The sequence below is a fragment of the Osmia bicornis genome, chromosome 8 (genome assembly GCF_907164935.1).
Source record: "Osmia bicornis bicornis chromosome 8, iOsmBic2.1, whole genome shotgun sequence".
Classification (NCBI taxonomy): Eukaryota; Metazoa; Arthropoda; class Insecta; order Hymenoptera; family Megachilidae; genus Osmia; species Osmia bicornis.
In genome coordinates, this window is record NC_060223.1 from 219787 (window position 1) to 243429 (window position 23643).

Here is a 23643-nt window from a genome sequence, read left to right on the forward strand (position 1 = left end):
AATTTTTTAAAACAACAAAAGTACATATGTTAGTAAATTCATGTGTAGAAGTTCTCAAAAAATCTCGTCGTTTGGTCCAATTTTAAATGAGGTGTTTTCAAACTTTTTGACGAGGGTTGGTTAGGTTGAGGTTAGGTTAGGGTTAGATTAGGATAAAACATTTTGACGAGGGTTGGTTCCTAGGGGTTTTTTTTTTGCGAGGAGGGGGAAAATGCTTTATGCACACCGGGCAGGGACCGCAAGCCCGGTAGTGTGGGACTACGTATACCCACTAAAAACCCTACTCCTCGTACTTACTTATATATACACCAGAACCGCCTGTGTCAGCATTGCTTTACCCTGATTCGTAGGGTAGGTTGTAGCTTCTGAAAATTGGTCAGAAAAAGTAGTTACTTTTCAAACCTGTCATATAGGATACTGGTAAGAATAATACTATAATAACAAAAACATTTAGTGGGTCATACCTAAAAATTAAAGCCGCTTCATCCTGGATATATTTCTTATTTAAATGCCATTTCCTTCCCGCGTCTTTAGTGTAGCCTGTAAAACCAATAGCAATATTGAAAGAGATGCAGAGAGATGAATACATGTTGCATTTATTTATTTATTTAATGATTTCATATAAATACTGTTCGTGTTTGAAAAGTTGGCAGTACGGCCGAAAATGCGTATAAGCCTAGATGGGGCACGACCGATCAAGCCCGCATTCCTTCCCACTGCCAACACTCGAAACGCTAACAGTAGGAAAATACATATATATACATATCGATCTTACATGTTGTCGGAATGTAGCATCACAGCCACGGCGTATTCTCTTCTTTCTTGTTCGTCCTCTTCATTGTCGTCCATGTTGTCCCCAGCAAACGGCATTCTGAAACACTTTGAACAAATATCGTGTGGACTAATATTAAATTCGGGGCTCAAATATCGACATTTATACAGACCTACCGCAGAGGATTTTATGCCGATATCAAAAATATCATCGACCTCTGTGAATTTCTTGACACCTAAGCGGAATGTATTACTGTGCTCGGCAATGGAGGACCGAATACATATGGCACCGTCGCGCAAGATGCAGCAATTATCGCGTACATCAAGACTGAACGACATGCCATTAAAGTGTATCCTACGATACTGGAGGAAATCAGTACCTCAACCAAGAGGCACAGATACTTCAATATGAGAAGATGGAACGACCCTCACCCTATTTGCTCCATGAGCCTGAATCTCCGCCATTCTGTTCACAAATTGTTGCAGAGGTAGGCCCGGCTTTCTACAATACTTTCTAAAAATTCGCATGTTGCTTTCAAACGGGAAAGCAGAAAAAGAATCTAAAGGACCAAGACGTCTTACATCATTGGTCAAATGCAGAAGACCATGTACATTATAGGAACAAAAATTTGGGCCATACAACTCTTCACAACGATGGACAAATTTTTTCAGAGCAAGCTCTGCAAAATTCAAAAAGTGACTCGACGGAGATTGTGACGCTAAAATTCGAATACCGGTGTGAAGGAAAAGGAAATGAGTATATAAATTGTCATTGAGGAGCCCATATGCCACAACCGGCCCTGTGTATAAAAGGAATTGCCTAAACTCTCTTGCTTTATACTTGGTATTATACACCAGAGATCTTGGGCGTCTTCCAAACTCAGAGGGGCAAAATTCTCTGAGTTTGTCCAGTCTTGCAGACATACAAGCAAGATGGCTACCTGGCAATTTGGACAAACGTGAAAATTTTCCACTTATCCATGCAGATAATATTTTTTTCCTGACGCCCGAGCATACCAAATGCATATATTCAAATGGAACCTGGGAAACCATTCCAAGAGGTAGTAATGATAAGGGACTGCAACCTTCTTCATGATGGTCCTCATCTACACATTGAGAGTATTGGTTGTCAGTTCTAAGCAGATGCTTTATGCCATTGGAGACATATCTACCTTCGCTGTGCGTACCAGACACTTTGCATTTAGAACAGGGCCGGCTGGATGTATGTCCACGGTGGTTAAGGATGAAAGCTCTTGCTGGTGCATCAGCAATAAAGCACCTTAATTTTATTGGTATCTTAGTACCATCAAGATCAACACCACCGTTGGAAAGCATATGGGTAATGTTCATGATGAACATATTGAAAAGCCTATTAGGATCACTAGGCTTTTGCAATCCTCTATAAATGCCGACAACTATTGGCCTTGCATCAGGTATGTTCCTAATCATACACTGAATCGGCCACAGATGGATTGTTCCCGCTCTATCTAAAGCACATCCATCTGTGCTGAAATCTAATTCTAATTCACTATCTGATGAAAAAGAAGCATTCCTGATAGATTTTACAATTTCAGCTTCGACATCAAAATGCACATACTCTCCCGGTTCTACAACATATGTTGCAACACAAGTTCGTGGAGTACCCAGGACAGTCCTAATATCCTTGGGTAGATGGCTAAAGCAGCTATGTGTTCGAAGAAGGGTAAGTAAATTATTACCCTGAACATGATTAATATTGTTATCCACACAATATGAAGCCAAACTTTCCTGAAATGAAGTTTCAGGCACCGCTTTAGAACTACACAACACTGAAGAAGACAAAGAAGAAGAAGAGGAAGAAGAATTGTAATCCACATCTACACCATGGATGGCATCAATACCATCTCCGTAATCTGTTGAGGATGAAGGAACATCCGCCAGATTAACAGGGGCATTGATCTCTTCAATACAAGAAGAAGAAGGAGAAGCCAACGAAGGGACAACACTATTGGATCCTACCTCATTCCTTATGTTGCGTCTCTGTCTGGTCGATGATATTTTAAATATCGGCTTCCTCGACACAGATAACTTAAAATTAAAGGAACTCATAATTAAAATTACTAATTAAATTAAATGTATGTTAGGAATATAAATGTAAATATATGTATATGAAAAATAAATGTAAGTAAAAATAATTTGTGGTTGTTTCCGAAAAGCGTGGTCTGCGAGGGCGGAGAATGAAACACGCACCTTACTAGATTAATAATTGAGTTTATTTACACTATTTACAACAATGCGTGTGCTGAATACATGAGCGAATAGCGTGGACAGCGAAATTACACGAAGCGTGGTCAAAATGGCGTACTTGTACAAAATAGCGTGGTCTGTGATGCACGTATTCTCACACCAAGCGATCGTACAAGAAGAACAAGAATCGATCATGGCGTGGATCGTGCCGGTTCCGCGTGGAGAGGGGACCGCGTGGACAAAGTGGGCCCGAGAGGTGCTGCCGCTATCGGTAACGACGCACCGACGAAATACTTTCGTTGCCAACTTCGTGTTCTGCGACAATTTGGGGAATTTCGCCAACAGTGGTTAATATATGAAAAAAATCAATATAATTTAAAAATGGAAAAAAATGGTTAGTAGTGTGACCCTTTCGGGGGTTCACTCTTTCACAATTTGGATTGTTGGGCGCCAGCCACTCGCGGTGGCAATCAAAATTTGGAAAAGGGCTTTAATGGGGGTTGCTACAAGGGGTGGGACACGGGCACTTTCGTCCTTACAATCTCGCGGGGGAGTACGCAAGGAGGATTTGTCGAGGGTTAGGGAAGATGTCAGGGTGAGGAAGGTTTTCTGGAAGTTCGTCTACGTTACGCGTGAGGATGCTTTTAGACGGGAATGTTAGGGGTTGGACAGAAAAGGTTTCGAAAAATATAACGTGGGATAACCGGCGCGATACGCGGACACGCAAGTTCGCAATCGAAGGTCGCCGTTGCCTTGCACTCACTCTTTACAAGTTAGTATCGGAAGGGACTTACGTCAACTCCACACACAATCGCACCCCGCTTCTCTAATCGCTCTGTACAAAATCTCTATAAATCTCTACTAATCGCTTGCTTAGATAGCCCAGGGCTCAATGACGGCTCGTCGTCGCGGCCGCGACGACGGGACCGTCGCGGGATGGTTTTTGGGGTGGGGATGGGGAATAGGAAGGGGGCCTTTTCTGGCAACGGAATAGGTTGGTTATCGATTGTCGATCGGCCGGTGTTCGGGATCGATGGGGCCGGCTGATCTCCTGCGGTGGCGGGCGGACTGAAGTCTTCGGGCTCGGCGACAGATGGCTCCGGGTGGACATTTGTATCAGCTGCTGGGCCGCTTCGTCTGGTTTTCCGAAGTCCCGCGTTGCTTTTCCTTTCCTGGAGGGTGGAAGGTCTGTCGTCGGCCTCGTAGCTCCTTTTTGCGGGTGATCCCTGTTGTCTCTTTTCCGTCGCCTCCATCGGCCCGACACCGGCGGGCGGGGAAAAGGGGGTGAGGTGTTAGAAGGGTTAAGGGTCATTTTTAAGTGGGATTTGAGGGGGGAGAAGCGCAGCGATTGTAACGGGGGGGCACAGGTGTCACCACGTTACAACACCCCCCCGCCTTGACCGGAAACGGGAGATACAACGGGTAGGGATAAGGGCTTAGGTGAACAATAATTTTGAGAACAGAGATGCAAAATCGGCGGGTTGTCGCGGACACTCATCCTTCCATGCTGCGCTCTCATTCAGGGGGCTCGCGGACATGAGCGACCCTCCTGTTGACGTCTCATGTTATATGAGTTTTAAATGGGTGGACCTGTAATGTAAACGGGTTAGTATGTGGCCGAAATCATGAGGGAAAAAGGGGGAGAATCTAAATATTGGGTGGAGAAATTATTACTTAATTTTACCTGCCTTGGGTTTTGTGGTTCGTTGTGTCAAAGTTTTATGTGGGTTAAGGGAAGGTGGGAATTTCGTCGTTGCAAAAAAAAATTGGTCTTTGTCGGGTAAGGTGGGACTGGGTGGACGGGAGGGGAAATATTGTAGGGGCTCATTTGGGGTAGAGAAGGGTGGAAGTAGGGGTAAGGACTGGAAAGCAAGGGGACAGTTACTCGGAAAGGAAGGAGAAAGAATAGGGAAGAGAAAGGATAGGGAAAGAGAAAGAATAGCGGAAGGGAAAGAATAGAGGAAGAGAAAGAATAGAAGAAAAGAGGCATAGGGGAAAAGAGGAATGGGGGAAAAAGAAAGAATAGAAGAAAATAGGAATAGGGGAAAAGAGGAATGGGGGAAAAAGAAAGAATAGAGGAAGAGAAAGAGTAGTGGAAGAGAGGAATAGGGGAAAAAGAAAGGAAGACGAAGGGAATTTAGGGGAGGTTGTGGGGTTTCTGGATTTTAAGGGACATTAGAAGTGGCGGGGGGATTTTGAGGGATATGAGGGGTGGGATCTCGGGGGTTTGGGGGCGTGAGGCGGGGGAGTATTCTGGGAATAGGGGTTCCGGAGGGGGATAGCGGGATAGGGTTCTGTGGAGGTATTTTAGGGATGGGGCTTGGGGTGGTGTGGTGGGGATTGGGGGAAGGTCGCGGCCCTTCTGGGCCCTCAGGCGTGCTGCCGCTGCCTGTAATGAGGCCAGATGGGGGTCGACGGATGGGGTTGGGCGTGGGGAAGTGGTGGGGATTGGGGTGCTGGACGTTGGGGTTTTAAGCGAGCGGACTGCCGCTCTTATCCGGTGGATTTGGATGGTGGGGGAAGGACTTGGGTTGTGGGTTAGGGAAGTTGGTGTTTGGGGTGGGGTTGAGGGTGTAGGTGATGAGGGGAAGTCGGGGGTGGATGGTGTAGGAGATGGGGTAGGGGATACGGGAGGGGTCAGATACTCGGACTCCTCCGAGTCCGTCTGGACCGCAATTTCGGCGGTCTGCGGCAGCGGCCGGCCTCTCCATAGCCGCGGCCGCCGCGGCGTCGGCCTCCTCCTTCGGGCCCTGCTCCCCCGGCCTCTACCTCCTCTCCTTGATGCAAACATCTGTTGGGGTGTAAGTTTGTTAGTAGGATTTTCCTTTGGTGGGCACTTTGCTGGGGGTGGCTTTAGTGGTGGTGGGTTAGTGTTAATTTTGGTTTCTGGTATCGTCGCTTACGGCTTACGCAAATGGAATTTTATTATTGTTTATTTTCGTTTTCCGAGATTTGAGCGCTAAATTTTTGTTTCATTATTGTCGATATCTAGGAAAATTCTAGGTCGTGGAATGGGTAAGGACATGAGGGGAGGTATGGAGGGTTGGTCTGTTTTTATTACGTTTATCGTAGGGTTTAGGGGGTGTTTTCGGGGTCGTCCTCGTCCTCGACGAGGGGGTGGGGTAGGAGCTTGTTGGGAGGGTATGATTTGCGTAGGGTTTGGGAGTATTTGGACTTTTCGGGGCCTCCCTCGTCCACGGCGAGGGGGTGGAGTAGGAATGGGTGTTGGAATTATGATTTGAGTATTGTGTGGAGGTATCGGAGTTTTCCTCGGTCTCCCTCGCCCTCGGCGTGGGAGTGGAACTGGAGTGGGTGGTGTGTTTATTATCGGTGGAGTGTTTTGGGGTGCTTGGATTTTTCGGGGTCTCCCTCGTCCTCGACGAGGCGCTGGAGTAGGGGTAGGCGAGGAAGGGGACGTTTGCGTGGGAGTTTGTTGTGGTATTTGTTGGGTGGAAATGTCATGGGTTTGTGAAGAGGGTCCTGGCTGAGAAATATTGGTAATATCTTGACTTAAGGAAGGGTTTTCGGAAATTGAATCGTCAAAATTTGGAGGGGGTCTGAAGGGTTTAAGGTCTTTAATGTGGACTTTAGGAATGATATTTGCATCAGAATCTTTTAATTCGTATACAACGGGAGAAAGGATTTTTGAAATGGTGTAGGGACCTGAAAATTTAGGGGCGAGTTTGGACGCGAAATTGTGAGCAGCGGAGGAAAGGATTCGTTGGCGTCTCATGACGAGGTCATCAATTTGGTAGCGCTCGTCACGACGCCCACGATTATAATAGGAGGCTTGGCGGTAGGAGGCTTTCTCTAGATTTCGGTGGACAATGTCGTATAAAAGGGTTAACCGGGAAATGCGGTTGGACCATTCTTGGGGATTTTGGGGAGTTATTAAAGAATCGGGTTTACTTTCATGGCGTAGGTTTTGGATGGGACGGGGGTTTCGACCAAAATTGAGGAACGCGGGAGAAACGAGGGAGGAGGAATGTACGGCGGTATTATAGGCAAAACAAAATTCGGGAAGGTGTTTGTCCCAATTTCGATGGTCTTCTCCAATAAACGTCGTGATCATGGTTTTGAGAGTTCGATTAACTCTTTCTACAGGATTTGCTTGGGCATGGTAGGGAGGAATTGTCGTCTGTTTGATTCCGTACGTGGTCAGTCTGTTCGTTACGTCTCTGTTGCAAAATTCTGTACCGTTATCCGTAAGGAGGAATTTGGGACATCCCCATCGGTGGAGGACAAGGGACTCAAAAGCGGAAAGGATTGGTTTGGCGGAAGCTTTATGGAGGGGTTTTACTTCAATATATTTTGTGAAAAGGTCTTGGAAAACGAGGAGATATTTATTTTGGGATTTACTGGGAGGGAAGGGACCCATAATGTCAGCAGCCACGACGGTCCAGGGCGCCTCCACCGGGCGCTCCCGCATCAACCCCGCCGGTGGCCGCTGCAAAACTTTGCTTTGTTGGCATTGAAGGCACCGTCTGACAAATTGGACTACATCCTGAAACATTCCAGGCCAATAGAAATCTTGTGTCAGACGGTAGTAAGTCTTATCAATGCCAAGGTGGCCGGATTGGGGAGGATCGTGGGGCGTAAGGAAAGCGGGAGGACTAATTTCCACCCGTCAAGTTCGGGGACGATGGGGTCTAGAAGGAAATTAGGACGGTGGTAATACAATCTATTATCTTCAATGGTCCAGTCGGGATATTTGGAGGGAAAATCTCTTACGTCACGAAGCTTATTGGAGTACCATGGTTCAGGATCGTTACCGACGGCTGCTACGCCGTCTATTGGGTCGCCATACATTCGGGAGAGAGCGTCCGGCACGACGTTGTGGGTTCCCCTTCGGTGGACGATTTTCATCGGCTGGCCTTGAAGGGTCAAGGCCCACCGGACCAATCGTCCAGTAGGGTCCTTAAGGTGGTGAAGCCACCGGAGACTATTGTGGTCCGTCACCACAGTAATTTCGGACCCTTCAATATAGGGGCGAAATTTTTGGGTTGCCCACACGACGGCCAGACACTCCCTTTCCGTCACGGAGTAGTTTCTCTCCGCGCGAGTGAGGGAACGGCTAGCGTAGGCTATCGGGTGTTCTTCACCGTCTACGGTTTGGACAAGAACTGCTCCGATAGCCGTATCGCTAGCGTCAGTTTGGAGGGAAAAGGGAAGGGTAAAATCGGGACGAGCCAGGACGGGAGTTTTGGTGAGGGCCGTTTTCAAGGTTTCAAACGCGGATGCTTGCTCGGGACCCCATTCCCAAGCAACATCCTTTTGTAGGAGACGGGTAAGGGGGGTTTGGTCTTTGGAAACATCTTTTAAAAATCGGGAATACCATTTCACCATTCCAAGGAAGCGTCGGAGTTGTTTTAGGGTAGTGGGTGGAGGGTAGGAAAGTATGGGTTCTATTTTTTCTGGATCGGCAATCATACCGCCCTTATTTATTAAAAAGCCGAGATATCGGACCTCGGAACAACAAAATTCGCTTTTTTCACGGTTTATTTCTAAATTCGCCTCTCGTAGTCTGGTCAAAACTTTCGCGAGCCATTCTAAGTGCTCCTCGTACGTGTCGGTCGCGATTACCACGTCGTCTAAATACGCGAAGATGTGTGGCTCCCAGTCAGGAGTGATCAATTTGTCCATGATGCGTTGGAAGGTTGCGGGGGCGTTGGTGAGGCCGTAGGGCATGCGGGTGAATTGGAAAAGGCCTCTACCGGGAACTGCAAAAGCGGTGATTTCTTTACTGGAGGGATCGAGGGGAACTTGGAAATATGCTTGGCTAAGGTCTAATTTGGAAATATAACGGGCAGTTCGGAGGCTATCGAGGATACGATCCATGCTAGGGAGGGGATAGGCATGTTTTTTTGTGACTTTATTAACGTCCCGGTAGTCTATACAAAATCGGTAGGAGCAGTTGGGTTTGGGGATTAGGACGGGACGACTACACCAGGCACTAGAGGAGGGTTCGATTATACCGGACTGGAGCATGGAATCTACTTCCTTTTGTGCAGCTTCTAACACACGCGGAGCCATGCGACGGGGACGTTGTTTAATAGGAGGGTGGTTTTGAACATCAATAGAATGTGTAACAAGAGGAGTGGTTCCTAAGGTAGAGGATGGGTGTGGGATGAGGCGATCAAGAAGGGTTTGAATTCCCGAGATTTCCTCGGGGGTTGCTTCGGAAAGTCCGGCGCAAGAGGGGTTCATGGGAAAGGGATCGGGTGAGGATTCAGGGTAGAAGGGGTGAAGAGGTCCGTTCGGAGTTCGCCACGTCCTTAGATCTCCGTCTATGGTAATTCCAAACCGGGCGATAAAATCCATCCCCAGGACTACCTCATACCCCAATGACTCGCTTGCGCGGAGGGGGAGGTTGTGGATTTCGTCATCGACCTGGATCGCGACGGTAACCTTTCCGAGGATTCTCTCTTTGATGTTGTTGGCTAGGATCATGCAGGCTTGGGAAGGGGTTAAATGGAGTCTGAATAATTGAGCGATTTTGGGACCTGCATAGGAATGGGTTGCGCCGGTATCAAGGAGGGCTTGGAAGATATATTTACCGTGTTGCAAGGGGAGGAAAATGCGATTATCGCCGGGATAGGGTTCTGTACGGGGCTCTACTAAAGGGGATTTCCTTGGAGTTGGAAGCGGTGCGGTTGAAGGAGTTTTCGGGGGTTTCTGGACGCGGGATTTGGGGGGTTGGATCGAGTTTTTCGGGGAGGTCGCGTCGACCCTTACCGCCGACCTCCGCAGGCGTTTCCCGACAAACAATTCGGGCATTCCGGTGCGATGACGTCGAACTTGCCGCACCGGAAGCAAAACTTCCTCCTCGGCTGCTGGCAGGCGCCGAACCAATGCCCCGCTTGACCGCAGTTCCAACATTGGCCGGGAAGGGAGGATTGGGTGGAGGTAGCCGCGGGACGAGGAGGTAGTTGTCGGGAACCGGAGGTCGCTTGGGAGTAGGAAGTAGGGCGGTTGGGGATTGACGCGTTCAGGGAGGTTGGGGCACGGTATCTGGCAGGGGGTGGTAGCATGGGAAGGGACATCAAACTGGGGATCTCGGTAATGGTGAGGGGAGGAGGAGGTGTAACGGGACGGTTGGAGGTTGAGGTTTGGGGGCGGTTCGAGGCTGGTGCATTTCGTGGGGTTTTCGGGACGGATTGGGATGCTGAGGAAGGTCGGGAGTACTCAGCGGCTGCCGCGAGTTTCGATCGCGGCCCTCCCGGCGGGGGCACGTACCCCGTTCCCGGGATCGTGAGGCTCCCCGCCGTCGGTGGCCCGCGATACTCCTCGCTGCTCCGCTGGGTCTCTTCCACCCACCTTCCCAGACGGAGTAAATCGTTAAAGGAATTGGGAGGGTGGAAGTCGACTACTAATTTGTAGCGAGGGTGGAGATTTCGAATTACTATTCCTAACTGTTAGGGAGTGGATAGGGGAGGTTCTAGACGGCGGAATATCACTTGTAGTTTGGAAAGGTAGATGGAGAGGGGTTCCCGCTCCCCTTGGGTGCGGGTCATTAGGTCCATTCTTAGGCGGTTTTGGTAGTTGCTCGGGGTGTAACATAAACGGAAGTTGTGCAGGAATTCGCCATAACTGGCCCAAGTATGGGCCCAGGCTCGCGCCTCTCCGGTTAAGGCATAGGGGATAGCTCGGATCAGTTCGGGTTCAGTAAGGTTCTGGGTGGTGGCAACCTCGGCCAAGGTTTCGAGGAATTCCTCCCCGTCTTCCCCGGGGGCTCCCGAAAAGGAAATCTTCCATTTACGGAATAATTCCGCAGCGCGAGCCTCGCCTGCGGCAGGAATATAGGAAGGTTGGGAAGAATTCCCTAGGGGATGAAAAGGGTTGGTTCGGGAAAGGGAGGGTTCGGCGAAGTGCGGGGGTAGCTGAGGGAAAGAGGGGAAAAATGGAGGACAGTATGGGCGTTGGGAGGGGTATGGAACGGGGTAAGTGTAATCCATAGGGTTTGGAGCTTGGGTTGGTGCAGGGATCGGTTGTGGCGGGAGGAAAGGATACTGGGTTTCAGAGATTCTTTGTAGGAGGTGGGTACTACTTAGGGGAGGCGGAGCTGCCCCTAGGCTAGTACGGTACGGGTTGGAGGTATTTAGAGGACGAGTTGGAGGGTTAGGGGGTGGATTTTGAGGTGCTGGTATCGTGATGGGATCGATGAATGGATTTAAGGGGAGTGTAGGTAAGGGGGTGGAGTGCTCGCCGGTACTCGGGTCGGGCGCGAACGTAACCCTTTCGCGCCGTTCCCCGGCAAGCTGGGACTGATTTAGATCTATCGATGGAGGATTAACAGGAGTGGGACGGGAAACAGAAGTTACTGTAACAGTCGTGGTGGTTGAGGTCAGGGTAGCGGGGTTGGGAATGTAAGGTTGGGGGCGTATTTCGGGAAGGGATCGGTAGGAGGTTTCATAAGTGGGTGGATCGGCCGTTTCAGGCTCAGGATCCTCCGGTTGGCGGGAAGTAGGATCGGCGGTGGGATGCGGAGGGGAATCATCGACAGCCGGGGTCTCCCATGCCGTAAAAAGAGTAAATGGCAGGCGATCCCCGGCTGTGTCGAGCGTAATATCCCATGGCGCGGCATTCGGGCCGAGTACTCGCCGTATTTCCGCGCGAACGTACCGGTCCTGGAGATCCTGTAACTTTCCCCGTATATTCAACCGCGCGTGATCCATGAGCTGTATCAGCTCCACTACGTCAATATTACCAACGCGCTCTCTTATTACCCGTGCCTCCTCCGAATCCATTTTCGCGATTTTTTTTTTTCGCGTTCCCGGCGGCAACGATACCAGAAAAACTGGGGAAAAACAAAAAGGGTAAAGGATTCTGAAAGAAAAGAGGGGTACAATCGCAAAAAGAAAAAAATATATAAAGCAATTCGACACAACAATACCCGGTTTTATTAATATTTTTTTTTTTTCTGGAAAACCCAAAGCTCGGTCTTCGGTAATCGGTTCTGAAAAAAAGGGGCGAAAGAAAAAGAGAAAATCTGAAATCGAACAGGCTCGATAGAGTGCTCAGGGTCGGCGAAAGCACGGCCGGGCCCTCGATATCGGCAAATCGCGAACGAAGTTTTGAATTCGGGAGGATACACAACAGAAATAGATTTCGACACAGATAACAATACCGTTCCACTAATTTCGATAACGAGGACGGTTCGGTCGAAAACGGCGTACGTCGCTGACTCATTGTTTATCGTCCGTAGGACGTTAATGGATCAGATTTCAAACCCACGCCGCGTTCGACCGGCGACACTCGACAAAAAAAAACAACAACAGGAGGCTCTCGGCAACGGGTACCTTCCACGACGGTTTCGAGATCTTTCGAATTTTTAACGGTCTTTACAAATTTTCCTCCACGCGAGAGTTTTTTGAACAAAATTTTCCAGGCCCCACGTTGGGCGCCAAATTTGTGACCCTTTCGGGGGTTCACTCTTTCACAATTTGGATTGTTGGGCGCCAGCCACTCGCGGTGGCAATCAAAATTTGGAAAAGGGCTTTAATGGGGGTTGCTACAAGGGGTGGGACACGGGCACTTTCGTCCTTACAATCTCGCGGGGGAGTACGCAAGGAGGATTTGTCGAGGGTTAGGGAAGATGTCAGGGTGAGGAAGGTTTTCTGGAAGTTGGTCTACGTTACGCGTGAGGATGCTTTTAGACGGGAATGTTAGGGGTTGGACAGAAAAGGTTTCGAAAAATATAACGTGGGATAACCGGCGCGATACGCGGACACGCAAGTTCGCAATCGAAGGTCGCCGTTGCCTTGCACTCACTCTTTACAAGTTAGTATCGGAAGGGACTTACGTCAACTCCACACACAATCGCACCCCGCTTCTCTAATCGCTCTGTACAAAATCTCTATAAATCTGTACTAATCGCTTGCTTAGATAGCCCAGGGCTCAATGACGGCTCGTCGTCGCGGCCGCGACGACGAGACCGTCGCGGGATGGTTTTTGGGGTGGGGATGGGGAATAGGAAGGGGGCCTTTTCTGGCAACGGAATAGGTTGGTTATCGATTGTCGATCGGCCGGTGTTCGGGATCGATGCGGCCGGCTGATCTCCTGCGGTGGCGGGCGGACTGAAGTCTTCGGGCTCGGCGACAGATGGCTCCGGGTGGACATTTGTATCAGCTGCTGGGCCGCTTCGTCTGGTTTTCCGAAGTCCCGCGTTGCTTTTCCTCCCCTGGAGGGTGGAAGGTCTGTCGCCGGCCTCGTAGCTCCTGTTTGCGGGTGATCCCTGTTGTCTCTTTTCCGTCGCCTCCATCGGCCCGACACCGGCGGGCGGGGAAAAGGGGGTGAGGTGTTAGAAGGGTTAAGGGTCATTTTTAAGTGGGATTTGAGGGGGGAGAAGCGCAGCGATTGTAACGGGGGGGCACAGGTGTCACCACGTTACAGTAGATAATAGAAAAATGGTAGTTAGTAGTTATAATAGTAAATAAAATATATGAATAATTTATATTAATTAATATGCGATTCGAATAAGACGCCTGTTGCACTGCACTCTCGTTCGTTCAGCGACACAAAGCGAATGATATAAAACGATTGAACGCTGTCTCTGGTATAAGTTTTTGCGGGAAACGCGTTTATTGGATGCGACTTTCCGTCACGTTGATTTCTGCAACCAATGTAAATACCTCCCGCGAAAATTGATGGATCGTCTTTTGTTTTATAACGGAACGACCGCACAGATGATTGTTATCCGTTCTGAGGCTCGTCGGAGACGGTACAGACTGCGAAATTCGGATACATTTTACTGCGATTTTTTTTTTCAATTTCTTTATAGGGACTACAGAAGAGAAGTGCAATTGCCAAGGATGAATTCAAATGTAAGTATGACTTTTATTCATTGCAATTACATGTATCGCGGATATGAATGTATACATATTTTAAATTTTCTTACAATATTCATTTATTACAGATGGAAATGGAACACCGTCCGAAGAGGATGGCCAACAAGCCGGCCCGGTATCAAACCACGTCCTCCGACAAAGAACCGCGAAAGCGTTTAAAGGTGGCCCCCGGAAGTATCGTCGACGACATAACAGACCTGAGGGCTACCTTGGAGGGCGTGAACGATGAAGTTCTATCTAATTATAGACAACACGAACACACGAACACATACACATCACTAGACACATACTCGCCATACACAAGCACATACACACCAACAAACATAAACATATACTCGCCACACACACCTCCAACCACATACAGGCCACCTCCAACAGTATATGCACCACCAACGCAAAGTTTTCATATTCCAGATGCAGCGGAGAGCAGGCCTGAACCAGGGATGCAGCAAGGTACCTACAAATTTACAAATAAGGTAAGTTGCATGTTCATTCTTCTTCTATACAATATTCGGAATAAGAATATATTCCTCAATTTGTTACATGTTTAAGGACATTTTCTTACAAATATTAATGTTTACAGGGATCTATATACAAAAATTGGCAACCTGGAGTCCATGGTGACGTAAGTATTGATTGCATGTTATTAAAGTATATATAATTATCATGTATCTTTATAGGAAACCCCATTCATTATTGGAGAAGGTGGCGAAGCAGCAGCAGCAGCTGCTGCACCAGCATCATGGAATTCCGTTAAAGCCAGCGTTACTACCAATTTCATCGCTGGCTGGAATGACGGAATTTCAAAATATTGATGAAGACAGCTACACGGAAGTTGTAAGTGAAACAGAAGTCTCATTTTATTTATCTTTATGTAACAAATGTTTTTATTTTTATGAATTTATATATTATTTATATCAACATTTATATGTTGATTTGTTATGTATATTGTTGACATTGTAAATGTACATTTTTTGGTTGTGAATACTGATAAGGTTTTGGCAGTTTTCCTTCTCCTAGCAACAAATGTTGGTATTTTTGTATTTATTCGGCCAAATAAAATATTTTATTTTTTGTTATATATTTTGTTTACAGTTCTTTTAGTATCCGTCCCTTTCCTATCCCCCCAGAAAAGGACAACTGTGAATGTATTGTATATATGTTATACATTCATTTTTCACAATCTGATCATGACAATTTTTCAGAAGATTATATATAAATGTACATATACTGTATACATGAAAAATGTATAATGGTATCTTTCATTTTTCTTATTGAATAAAGTTAACGCATTATCAATTAATTGCACTTTATTAATTATCAATAATTTTATTTTATAATTTATAATTTTCTTTTTATTTCGTTCGTAGTATTACAATTCATGTTATTGAAAAAAAATATCCTGTGCTCCTATCAAATTTATACAGTTCTTATTCCTGAACACATGTAGTTCGGAAAAAGATTTTAAATACCACTTATATGTATAGTCACTGTTCCGTTTAAAATTTAAATGGCTGAAGTTGCAGGATCTGCTGCCAATCTGCCGCAAATCTGTTATCACAGTCTGCGCGCAGACTCTGTTCTGTTTCTGCCTCCAATTTGGCAACAGGTTATGGTAGCAGAATCTGTTCGGTTTCTTACGCAGGGTTTGTTACATTTCTGCCGCCAATCTGCTGGAATAACTGTATTTAACAGATCCTGCATCAAATCTGTAGCCATTCTGCTTACAAAACCTAGTAACAAGAATCCGACAGAATCTGCTATGCGCAGGTTTGGCTATCTGGGTTTTTATCATCGTATTTCTATTTCTTTTTCTATTCTGTCTTATTGACATTTTATTTATTATTTATTATTTATTATTCGCAACGGTATAATTATGTAATGTGTTTAATGAATCTGCGCAATTTACGTCTCGTGGGGAGATTTAATTGTTTAATTGTTTAGTTGTTCAATTTATTTATATTTGCTATCTCGTCGTCTGATTTATTTCATATTCGTATTTCATATTTCATATTTCGTAATTCACTTTATATTTTATTTCATATTTCATGTTTTATCATCTATCGTAGTTTAGTTTGTTTATTTTATGTTATTTCATTCATTTTATTTCAATTTATCTCATTTCATTTTATTTTATTTTATTTTATTTTACCATCTATTCATATTCATATTTCATATTTCATACTATTTCATGGCATTTACGGTGCGGCACCGTATTTATTTATTTTATTTATTTTATTTTGGTTGCTATGTGCATCGGTTTTGCACTTTTATCGCGAGTTTAATAGTTTACGTAGGCTATTCTGTCATTCTGACATTGATTTATTAGTTTCGTTTAATTTCACTCATTATCGTATTCTCAGCTTAATTACCTTTCTCACTCCCAGATAGCCAAACCTGCGCATAGCAGATTCTGTCAGATTCCTGTTACAAGGTTTTGCAAGCAGAATGGCTACAGATTTGATGCAGGATCTGTTAAATACAGTTATTGCAGCAGATTGACGGCAGAAATGTAACAAGCCCTGCAAAAGCAGATTGGCGTAATAAACCGAACAGATTCTGCTACCATAACCTGTTACCAAATTGGAGGCAGAAACAGAACAGAGTCTGCGCGCAGACTGTGATGGCAGATTTGCGGCAGATTGGCAGCAGATCCTGCAACTTTCAATAACATGAATTGTAATACTACGAACGAAATAAAAAGAAAATTATAAATTATAAAATAAAATTATTGATAATTAATAAAGTGCAATTAATTGATAATGCGTTAACTTTATTCAATAAGAAAAATGAAAGATACCATTATACATTTTTCATGTATACAGTATATGTACATTTATATATAATCTTCTGAAAAATTGTCATGATCAGATTGTGAAAAATGAATGTATCGTCGAAATCTCTCCAACATGGAGAGATCCCGTGTTTCAAAAATAGGAAATAATATGTGTGAGGAGGAGGGTATTTTAATAAATGAATTTAGACGATTTTGAGCCTAAATATTAATAATCGTTTATTGGCTCTACATGCTTATGGGCAAAAAGCCCGTCGGCATAAAAAACCCCTTGTTTTCTTAATATTACGTTTGATTATACTAATGACCGGTGGAAATGCGTGCAATAAATGTCATTGCGTTCGATTATAATACCTGACCATGTAAGCGAATACGGGTCCGGGTGGTTACATGCAGTACCCAACCCGGCAGGTCGACGCTCGACAGCTTACATGATATCAGGTGATAATGTAAATTAGAGAGATACATGCTTAACCAACTCTACGGGTCGTCGTCACGACCATAATATACGTTATTATTAGAATTCTTTAAACTTGCACTCGTGGACGAACCATGTCGTCGATCGCGATCTGAACTGTCGCAAGCTTCTTTTTAGACTGCCTAATAAGTGTCGATCGCCCGAGAATCTACGCATTAAAAAAAGGTCAACGAAGAGCTAATTTCCGTTCTCGCTTGCTCTTTAATTTATCGGGAATGGCGATGACAAACCGTTGGATAATTTACGACTTGGCCGTGCTTACGTTAAGACTGATCCTAGCGAGAACTAAACAAAGACCCTGCCTCGGTTCGTATTTCGAGGCATAGGCTGTTCATGGTGGTCTACGCACCGAGCCACTTGAAGTTATAAACTACCTTCGGTCTTGACACAAAATAAAACGTCGAGGGCCGAACAATGAATGTATAAGATATATACAATACATTCACACTTGTCCTTTTCGGGGGGGATAGGAAAGGGACGGATACTAAAAGAACTGTAAACAGAATATATAACAAAAAATAAAATATTTTATTTGGCAGAATAAATATAAGAATACCAACATTTGTTGATAGGATAAGGAAAACTGCCAAAACCTTATCAGTATTCACAACCAAAAAATGTACATTTACAATGTCAACAATATACATAACAAATCAACATATAAATGTTGATATAAATAATATATAAATTCATAAAAATAAAAAAGTGTACAAAATAATTATATGTTCAGGTCCTCTTCAGTTTCTCTTCAGATCCTCTTCAGTTCTTCTTCAGTTCCTCTTCACGGCTTGACCCCAGCCTGCTGCAAATTATAAATATTATGCATATGTATAAATGTTTATGTACATATGTACATTCTCGCTAGAGGGCAGTGTTAGAGCTGCCATGCGCCGTAGAGAAAGAAAAAAGATTTGGAGCACGGTTTCGAGCAGTTTACAGTTGACACGGTCTCTGCCATCCCATATAAAAACGTACAACTATTGGCCTTGCATGAGGTATGTTCCTAATCATACACTGAATCGGCCATAGATGGATTGCTCGCTATGAGAAAGCGAAAGAGAAGAGAAAGATTCAAAAAGATGTGTTTGGATTAGAGTTATTTATCCAACAAGTGAGTTTATGGCAGTGAATGAAAAAAGGCATGAAGGTACTTGCGAGTACATACGTACGTACATGTGTTTCAAGGTTATGATTATATATGTAATATAATACAAAACTAACCTCTTCCTGTTTCAACGTGATTCTTCCTCAGCAGTCCAAAAGTTATCCACTGTTTCATGCTGAGGATTTCGGGGGCCTCTTCTTTTGCTTCGCACTCCTTCCTTAGCAGTGCGAAGCGCAGCTTTCAAGTGTTCCGCTACATCCTTGCGGGACGGCCTTAGGAAGTGCCTATTCCGGAGCACGGCATCTAAAAATCAAATGTAAGCATATAATATGAATACTGAATACCATATGAAGTAATAGTATCACAATTATATAAACAGTGATTCTTACCGTGTATAGCACGAACAATTCTTGTCTCGCAAAGTGCGAGATTGTTATCTTCGCGGCCCAACCAGGAATAAGATGTTAGCAAGCAGTCACTCACTGTTTCTTTAAAAGAGAGGGTGACTGCTTCCTTCAGGTTGAAGCCGCCCACGTACTCCAAATAGTGTACCTAAACAAAGTAAGTACCAACTGACACAAACATTTGTTACATAAAGATAAATAAAATGAGACTTCTGTTTCACTTACAACTTCCGTGTAGCTGTCTTCATCAATATTTTGGAATTCCGTCATTCCAGCCAGCGATGAAATTGGTAGAAACGCTGGCTTTGACGGAATTGCATGATGCTGGTGCAGCAGCTGCTGCTGCTGCTTCGCCACCTTCTCCAATAATGAATGGGTTTTCCTATAAAGATAAATGATAATTATATATACTTTAATAACATGCAATCAATATTTACGTTACCATGGACTCCAGGTTGCCAATTTTTGTATATAGATCCCTGTAAACATTAATATTTGTAAGAAAATGTCCTTAAACATGTAACAAATTGAGGAATATATTCTTATTCCCAATATTGTATAGAAAAAGAATGAAGATGCAACTTACCTTGTAACCGTGCTCTTCCTTAGGAGCACGATTTCGTAGGATAGAGACGGGGAGAGAAAATAAGGACGAAACACTCAGATTGAAGAGAGGAAAATATCACAATCATTTTATTTTCCTTGTTACGACGAAGATCGCGGTGCGCCATTACATCGAAGTGCTCTTCTAACGGTCATGATCGTCGGTTAGCGGCACGCTGTGTACAAATAGTTTAAAGACGCGACCGTCCTTGACGTTCGAGGCGAGGGACAAACATAATTCGCACGCGAAACGGAATTTAACGGCTTCCCGCAGAAGTATGTTTTGTCTAACGCTTTGCTCGGCGCGTGGATACTTGCCGTCGAGCCGTCCCTTTCTATATGGAAAATTCGTATACTAACGCGGGCACCGACTCCCTCACACGTCTCATGGCTCGCTAGTTCAAATTCCCTTCTCTTGCGAATTAGTAGGAATTCGGTTGATTAGAGAAAATGACACAGGTTGCTCATGGGCGCGGAAGCAATCTCGGAAGCGAGACTAGAGCACAATACTTCATAGCTGTTGATCTGCTTGCGGTGAGTGCGTGTAGTCGGATAATTTTATAAGAGCTGAAAATGCGTCTGTTCGCATTGGAGCCTCGACGACAAGTGCTCGTTTCGCGGATCGGCAGGCACCTCGCTCGGTGCTCTAGGCAGCGAAGGGGAATCTTACGCTTGCGCGATTCGTACCATGACATGATAGTGGGGCCGGCTCTATGGGCCCCTACACTATGTGACGTATCGACGGTCTAATCGATCGGTTACAACCTTATTTGTAAATTTGTAGGTTCCGTACCTTGCTGCATCCCTGGTTCAGGCCTGCTCTCCGCTGCATCTGAAATATGAAAACTTTGCGTTGGTGGTGCATATACTGTTGGAGGTGGCCTGTATATGTTTATGTTTGTTGGTGTGTATGTGCTTGTGTATGGCGAGTATGTGTCTAGTGATGTGTATGTGTTCGTGTGTTCGTGTTGTCTATAATTAGATAGAACTTCATCGTTCACGCCCTCCAAGGTAGCCCTCAGGTCTGTTATGTCCTCGACGATACTTCCGGGGGCCACCTTTAAACGCTTTCGCGGTTCTTCGTCGGAGGACGTGGTTTGATACCGGGCCGGCTTGTTGGCCATCCTCTTCGGACGGTGTTCCATTTCCATCTGTAATAAATGAATATTGTAAGAAAATTTAAAATATGTATACATTCGAATCCGCGATACATGTAATTGCAATGAATAAAAGTCATACTTACATTTGAATTCATCCTTGGCAATTGCACTTCTCTCCTGTAGTCCCTATAAAGAAATTGAAAAAAAAAATCGCAGTAAAATGTATCCGAATTTCGCAGTCTGTACCGTCTCCGACGAGCCTCAGAACGGATAACAATCATCTGTGCGGTCGTTCCGTTATAAAACAAAAGACGATCCATCAATTTTCGCGGGAGGTATTTACATTGGTTGCAGAAATCAACGTGACGGAAATTCGCATCCAATAAACGCGTTTCCCGCAAAAACTTATACCAGAGACAGCGTTCAACCGTTTTATATCATTCGCTTTGTGTCGCTGAACGAACGAGAGTGCAGTGCAACAGGCGTCTTATTCGAATCGCATATTAATTAATATAAATTATTCATATATTTTATTTACTATTATAACTACTAACTACCATTTTTCTATTATCTACTAACCATTTTTTTCCATTTTTAAATTATATTGATTTTTTTCATATACATATATTTACATTTATATTCCTAACATACACTTAATTTAATTAGTAATTTTAATTATGAGTTCCTTTAATTTTATGTTATCTGTGTCGAGGAAACCGATATTTAAAATATCATCGACCAGACAGAGACGCAACATAAGGAATGAGGTAGGATCCAATAGTGTTGTCCCTTCGTTGGCTTCTCCTTCTTCTTCTTGTATTGAAGAGATCAATGCCCCTGTTAATCTGGCGGATGTTCCTTCATCCTCAACAGATTACGCAGATGGTATTGATGCCATCCATGGTGTAGATGTGAATGACAATTCTTCTTCCTCTTCTTCTTCTTTGTCTTCTTCAGTGTTGTGTAGTTCTGAAGCGGTTCCTGAAACTTCATTTCTGAAAAGTTTGGCTTCATATTGTGTGGATAACAATATTAATCATGTTCAGGGTAACAATTTACTTACCCTTCTTCGAACACATAGCTGCTTTAGCCATCTACCCGAGGATATTAGGACTGTCCTGGATACTCCACGAACTTGTGTTGCAACATATGTTGTAGAACCGGGAGAGTATGTGCATTTTGATGTCGAAGCTGAAATTGTTAAATATATCAGGAATGCTTCTTTTTCACCCGATAGGGAATTGGAATTAGATTTCAGCACAGATGGATGTGCTTTAGATAGAGCAGGAACAATCCATCTATGGCCGATTCAGTGTATGATTAGGAACATACCTGATGCAAGGCCAATAGTTGTCGGCATTTATAGAGGATTGCAAAAGCCTAGTGATCCTAATAGGCTTTTCAATATGTTCATCATGAACATTACCCATATGCTTTCCAACGGTGGTGTAGATCTTAATGGTACTAAGCTACCAATAAAATTAAGGTGCTTTATTGCTGATGCACCAGCAAGAGCTTTTATCCTTAACCACCGTGGACATACATCCAGCCGGCCCTGTTCCAAATGCAAAGTGTCTGGTACGCACAGCGAAGGTAGATATCTCTTCAATGGCATAAAGCATCTGCTTAGGACTGACAACCAATACTCTCAATGTGTAGATGAGGACCATCATAAAGAAGGTTGCAGTCCCTTATCATTACTACCTATTGGAATGGTTTCTCAGGTTCCATTTGAATATATGCATTTGGTATGCTTGGGCGTCACGAAAAAAATATTATCTGCATGGATAAGTGGAAAATTTTCACGTTTGTCCAAATTGTCAGGTAGCCATCTTGCTCGTATGTCTGCAAGACTGGACAAACTCAGAGAATTTTGCCCCTCTGAGTTTGGAAGACGCCCAAGATCTCTGGTGTATTATGCCAAGTATAAAGCAACAGAGTTTAGGCAATTTCTTTTATATACAGTGTCGGTTGTGGTATATGGGCTCCTCAATGACAATTTATATACTCATTTCCTTTTCCTTCACACCGGTATTCAAATTTTAGCGTCACAATCTCCGTCGAGTCACTTTTTGAATTTTGCAGAGCTTGCTCTGCAAAAATTTGTTCTTCGTAGTGAAGAGTTGTATGGCCCAAATTTTTGTTCCTATAATGTACATGGTCTTCTGCATTTGACCAATGATGTAAGACGTCTTGGTCCTTTAGATTCTTTTTCTGCTTTCCCGTTTGAAAGCAACATGCGAATTTTTAGAAAGTATTGTAGAAAGCCGGGCCTACCTCTTCAACAATTTGTGAATAGAATGGCGGAGATTCAGGCTCATGGAGCAAATAGGGTGAGGGTCGTTCCGTCTTCTGATATTGAAGTATCTGTGCCTCTTGGTTGCGGTACTGATTTCCTCCAGTATCGTAGGATACAATTTAATGGCATGTCGTTCAGTCTTGATGTACGCGATAATTGCTGCATCTTGCGCGACTGTGCCATATGTATTCTGTCCTCCATTGGCGAGCACAGTAATACATTCCGCTTAGGTGTCCAGAAATTCACAGAGGTCGATGATATTTTTGATATCGGCATAAAATCCTCTGCGGTAGGTCTGTATAAATGTCGATATTTGAGCCCCGAATTTAATATTAGTCCATACGGTGTTTGTTCAAAGTGTTTCCGAATGCCGTTTCCTGGAGACAACATGGACGACAATGAAGAGGACGAACAAGAAAGAAGAGAATACGCCGTGGCTGTGATGCTACATTCCGACAACATGTAAGATCGATATGTATATATATGTATTTTCCTACTGTGAGCGTTTCGAGTGTTGGCAGTGGGAAGGAATGCGGTCTTGATCGGTCGTGCCCCATCTAGGCTCATACGCATTTTCGGCCGTACTGCCAACTTTTGAAACACGAACAGTATTGATTTGAAATCATTAAATAAATAAATAAATGCAACATGTATTCATCTCTCTGCATCTCTTTCAATATTGTTATTGGTTTTACAGGCTACACTAAAGACGCAGGAAGGAGATGGCGTTTAAATAAGAAATATATCCAGGATGAAGCGGCTTTAATTTTAAGGTATGACCCACTAAATGTTTTTGTTATTATAGTATTATTCTTACCATTATCCTATATGACAGGTTTGAAAATTAACTACTTTTTCTGACCAATTTTCAGAAGCTACAGCCTAGCCTACGAATCAGGGTAAAGCAATGCTGACACAGGCGGTTCTGGTGTATATATAGGTAAGTACGAGGAGTAGGGTTTTTAGTGGGTATACGGAGTCCCACACTACTGGGCTTGTGGGACTTGTGGGAAAAT

The 23643-nt window shown here is 44.5% G+C and overlaps 1 protein-coding gene, 1 long non-coding RNA gene and 1 pseudogene across 2 annotated transcripts; 2 read left to right on the top strand and 1 right to left on the bottom strand.

Moving 5' to 3' along the window:
* Nucleotides 1-464: 464 nt before the first annotated feature.
* Nucleotides 465-8685, bottom strand: LOC123988064 (annotated as a pseudogene).
* A 9504-nt stretch (nt 8686-18189) lies between these two features.
* LOC123988052 lies at nt 18190-18700 on the top strand. The gene is made up of 3 exons (XR_006829623.1): nt 18190-18281; nt 18369-18537; nt 18620-18700. It is a non-coding gene; the product is annotated as an uncharacterized LOC123988052 (long non-coding RNA).
* A 2305-nt stretch (nt 18701-21005) lies between these two features.
* Nucleotides 21006-23093, top strand: LOC123988065. Its single transcript, XM_046286842.1, has one exon. The coding sequence runs from the start codon at nt 21006-21008 to the stop codon at nt 23091-23093; it is 2088 nt and encodes a 695-aa protein (XP_046142798.1).
* Nucleotides 23094-23643: the final 550 nt, after the last annotated feature.

Coding starts and splice junctions, on each gene's coding strand:
- LOC123988065 (XM_046286842.1), top strand. CDS start 21,006: ATGAGTTCCTTTAATTTTATGTTATCTGTGTCGAGGAAACCGATATTT.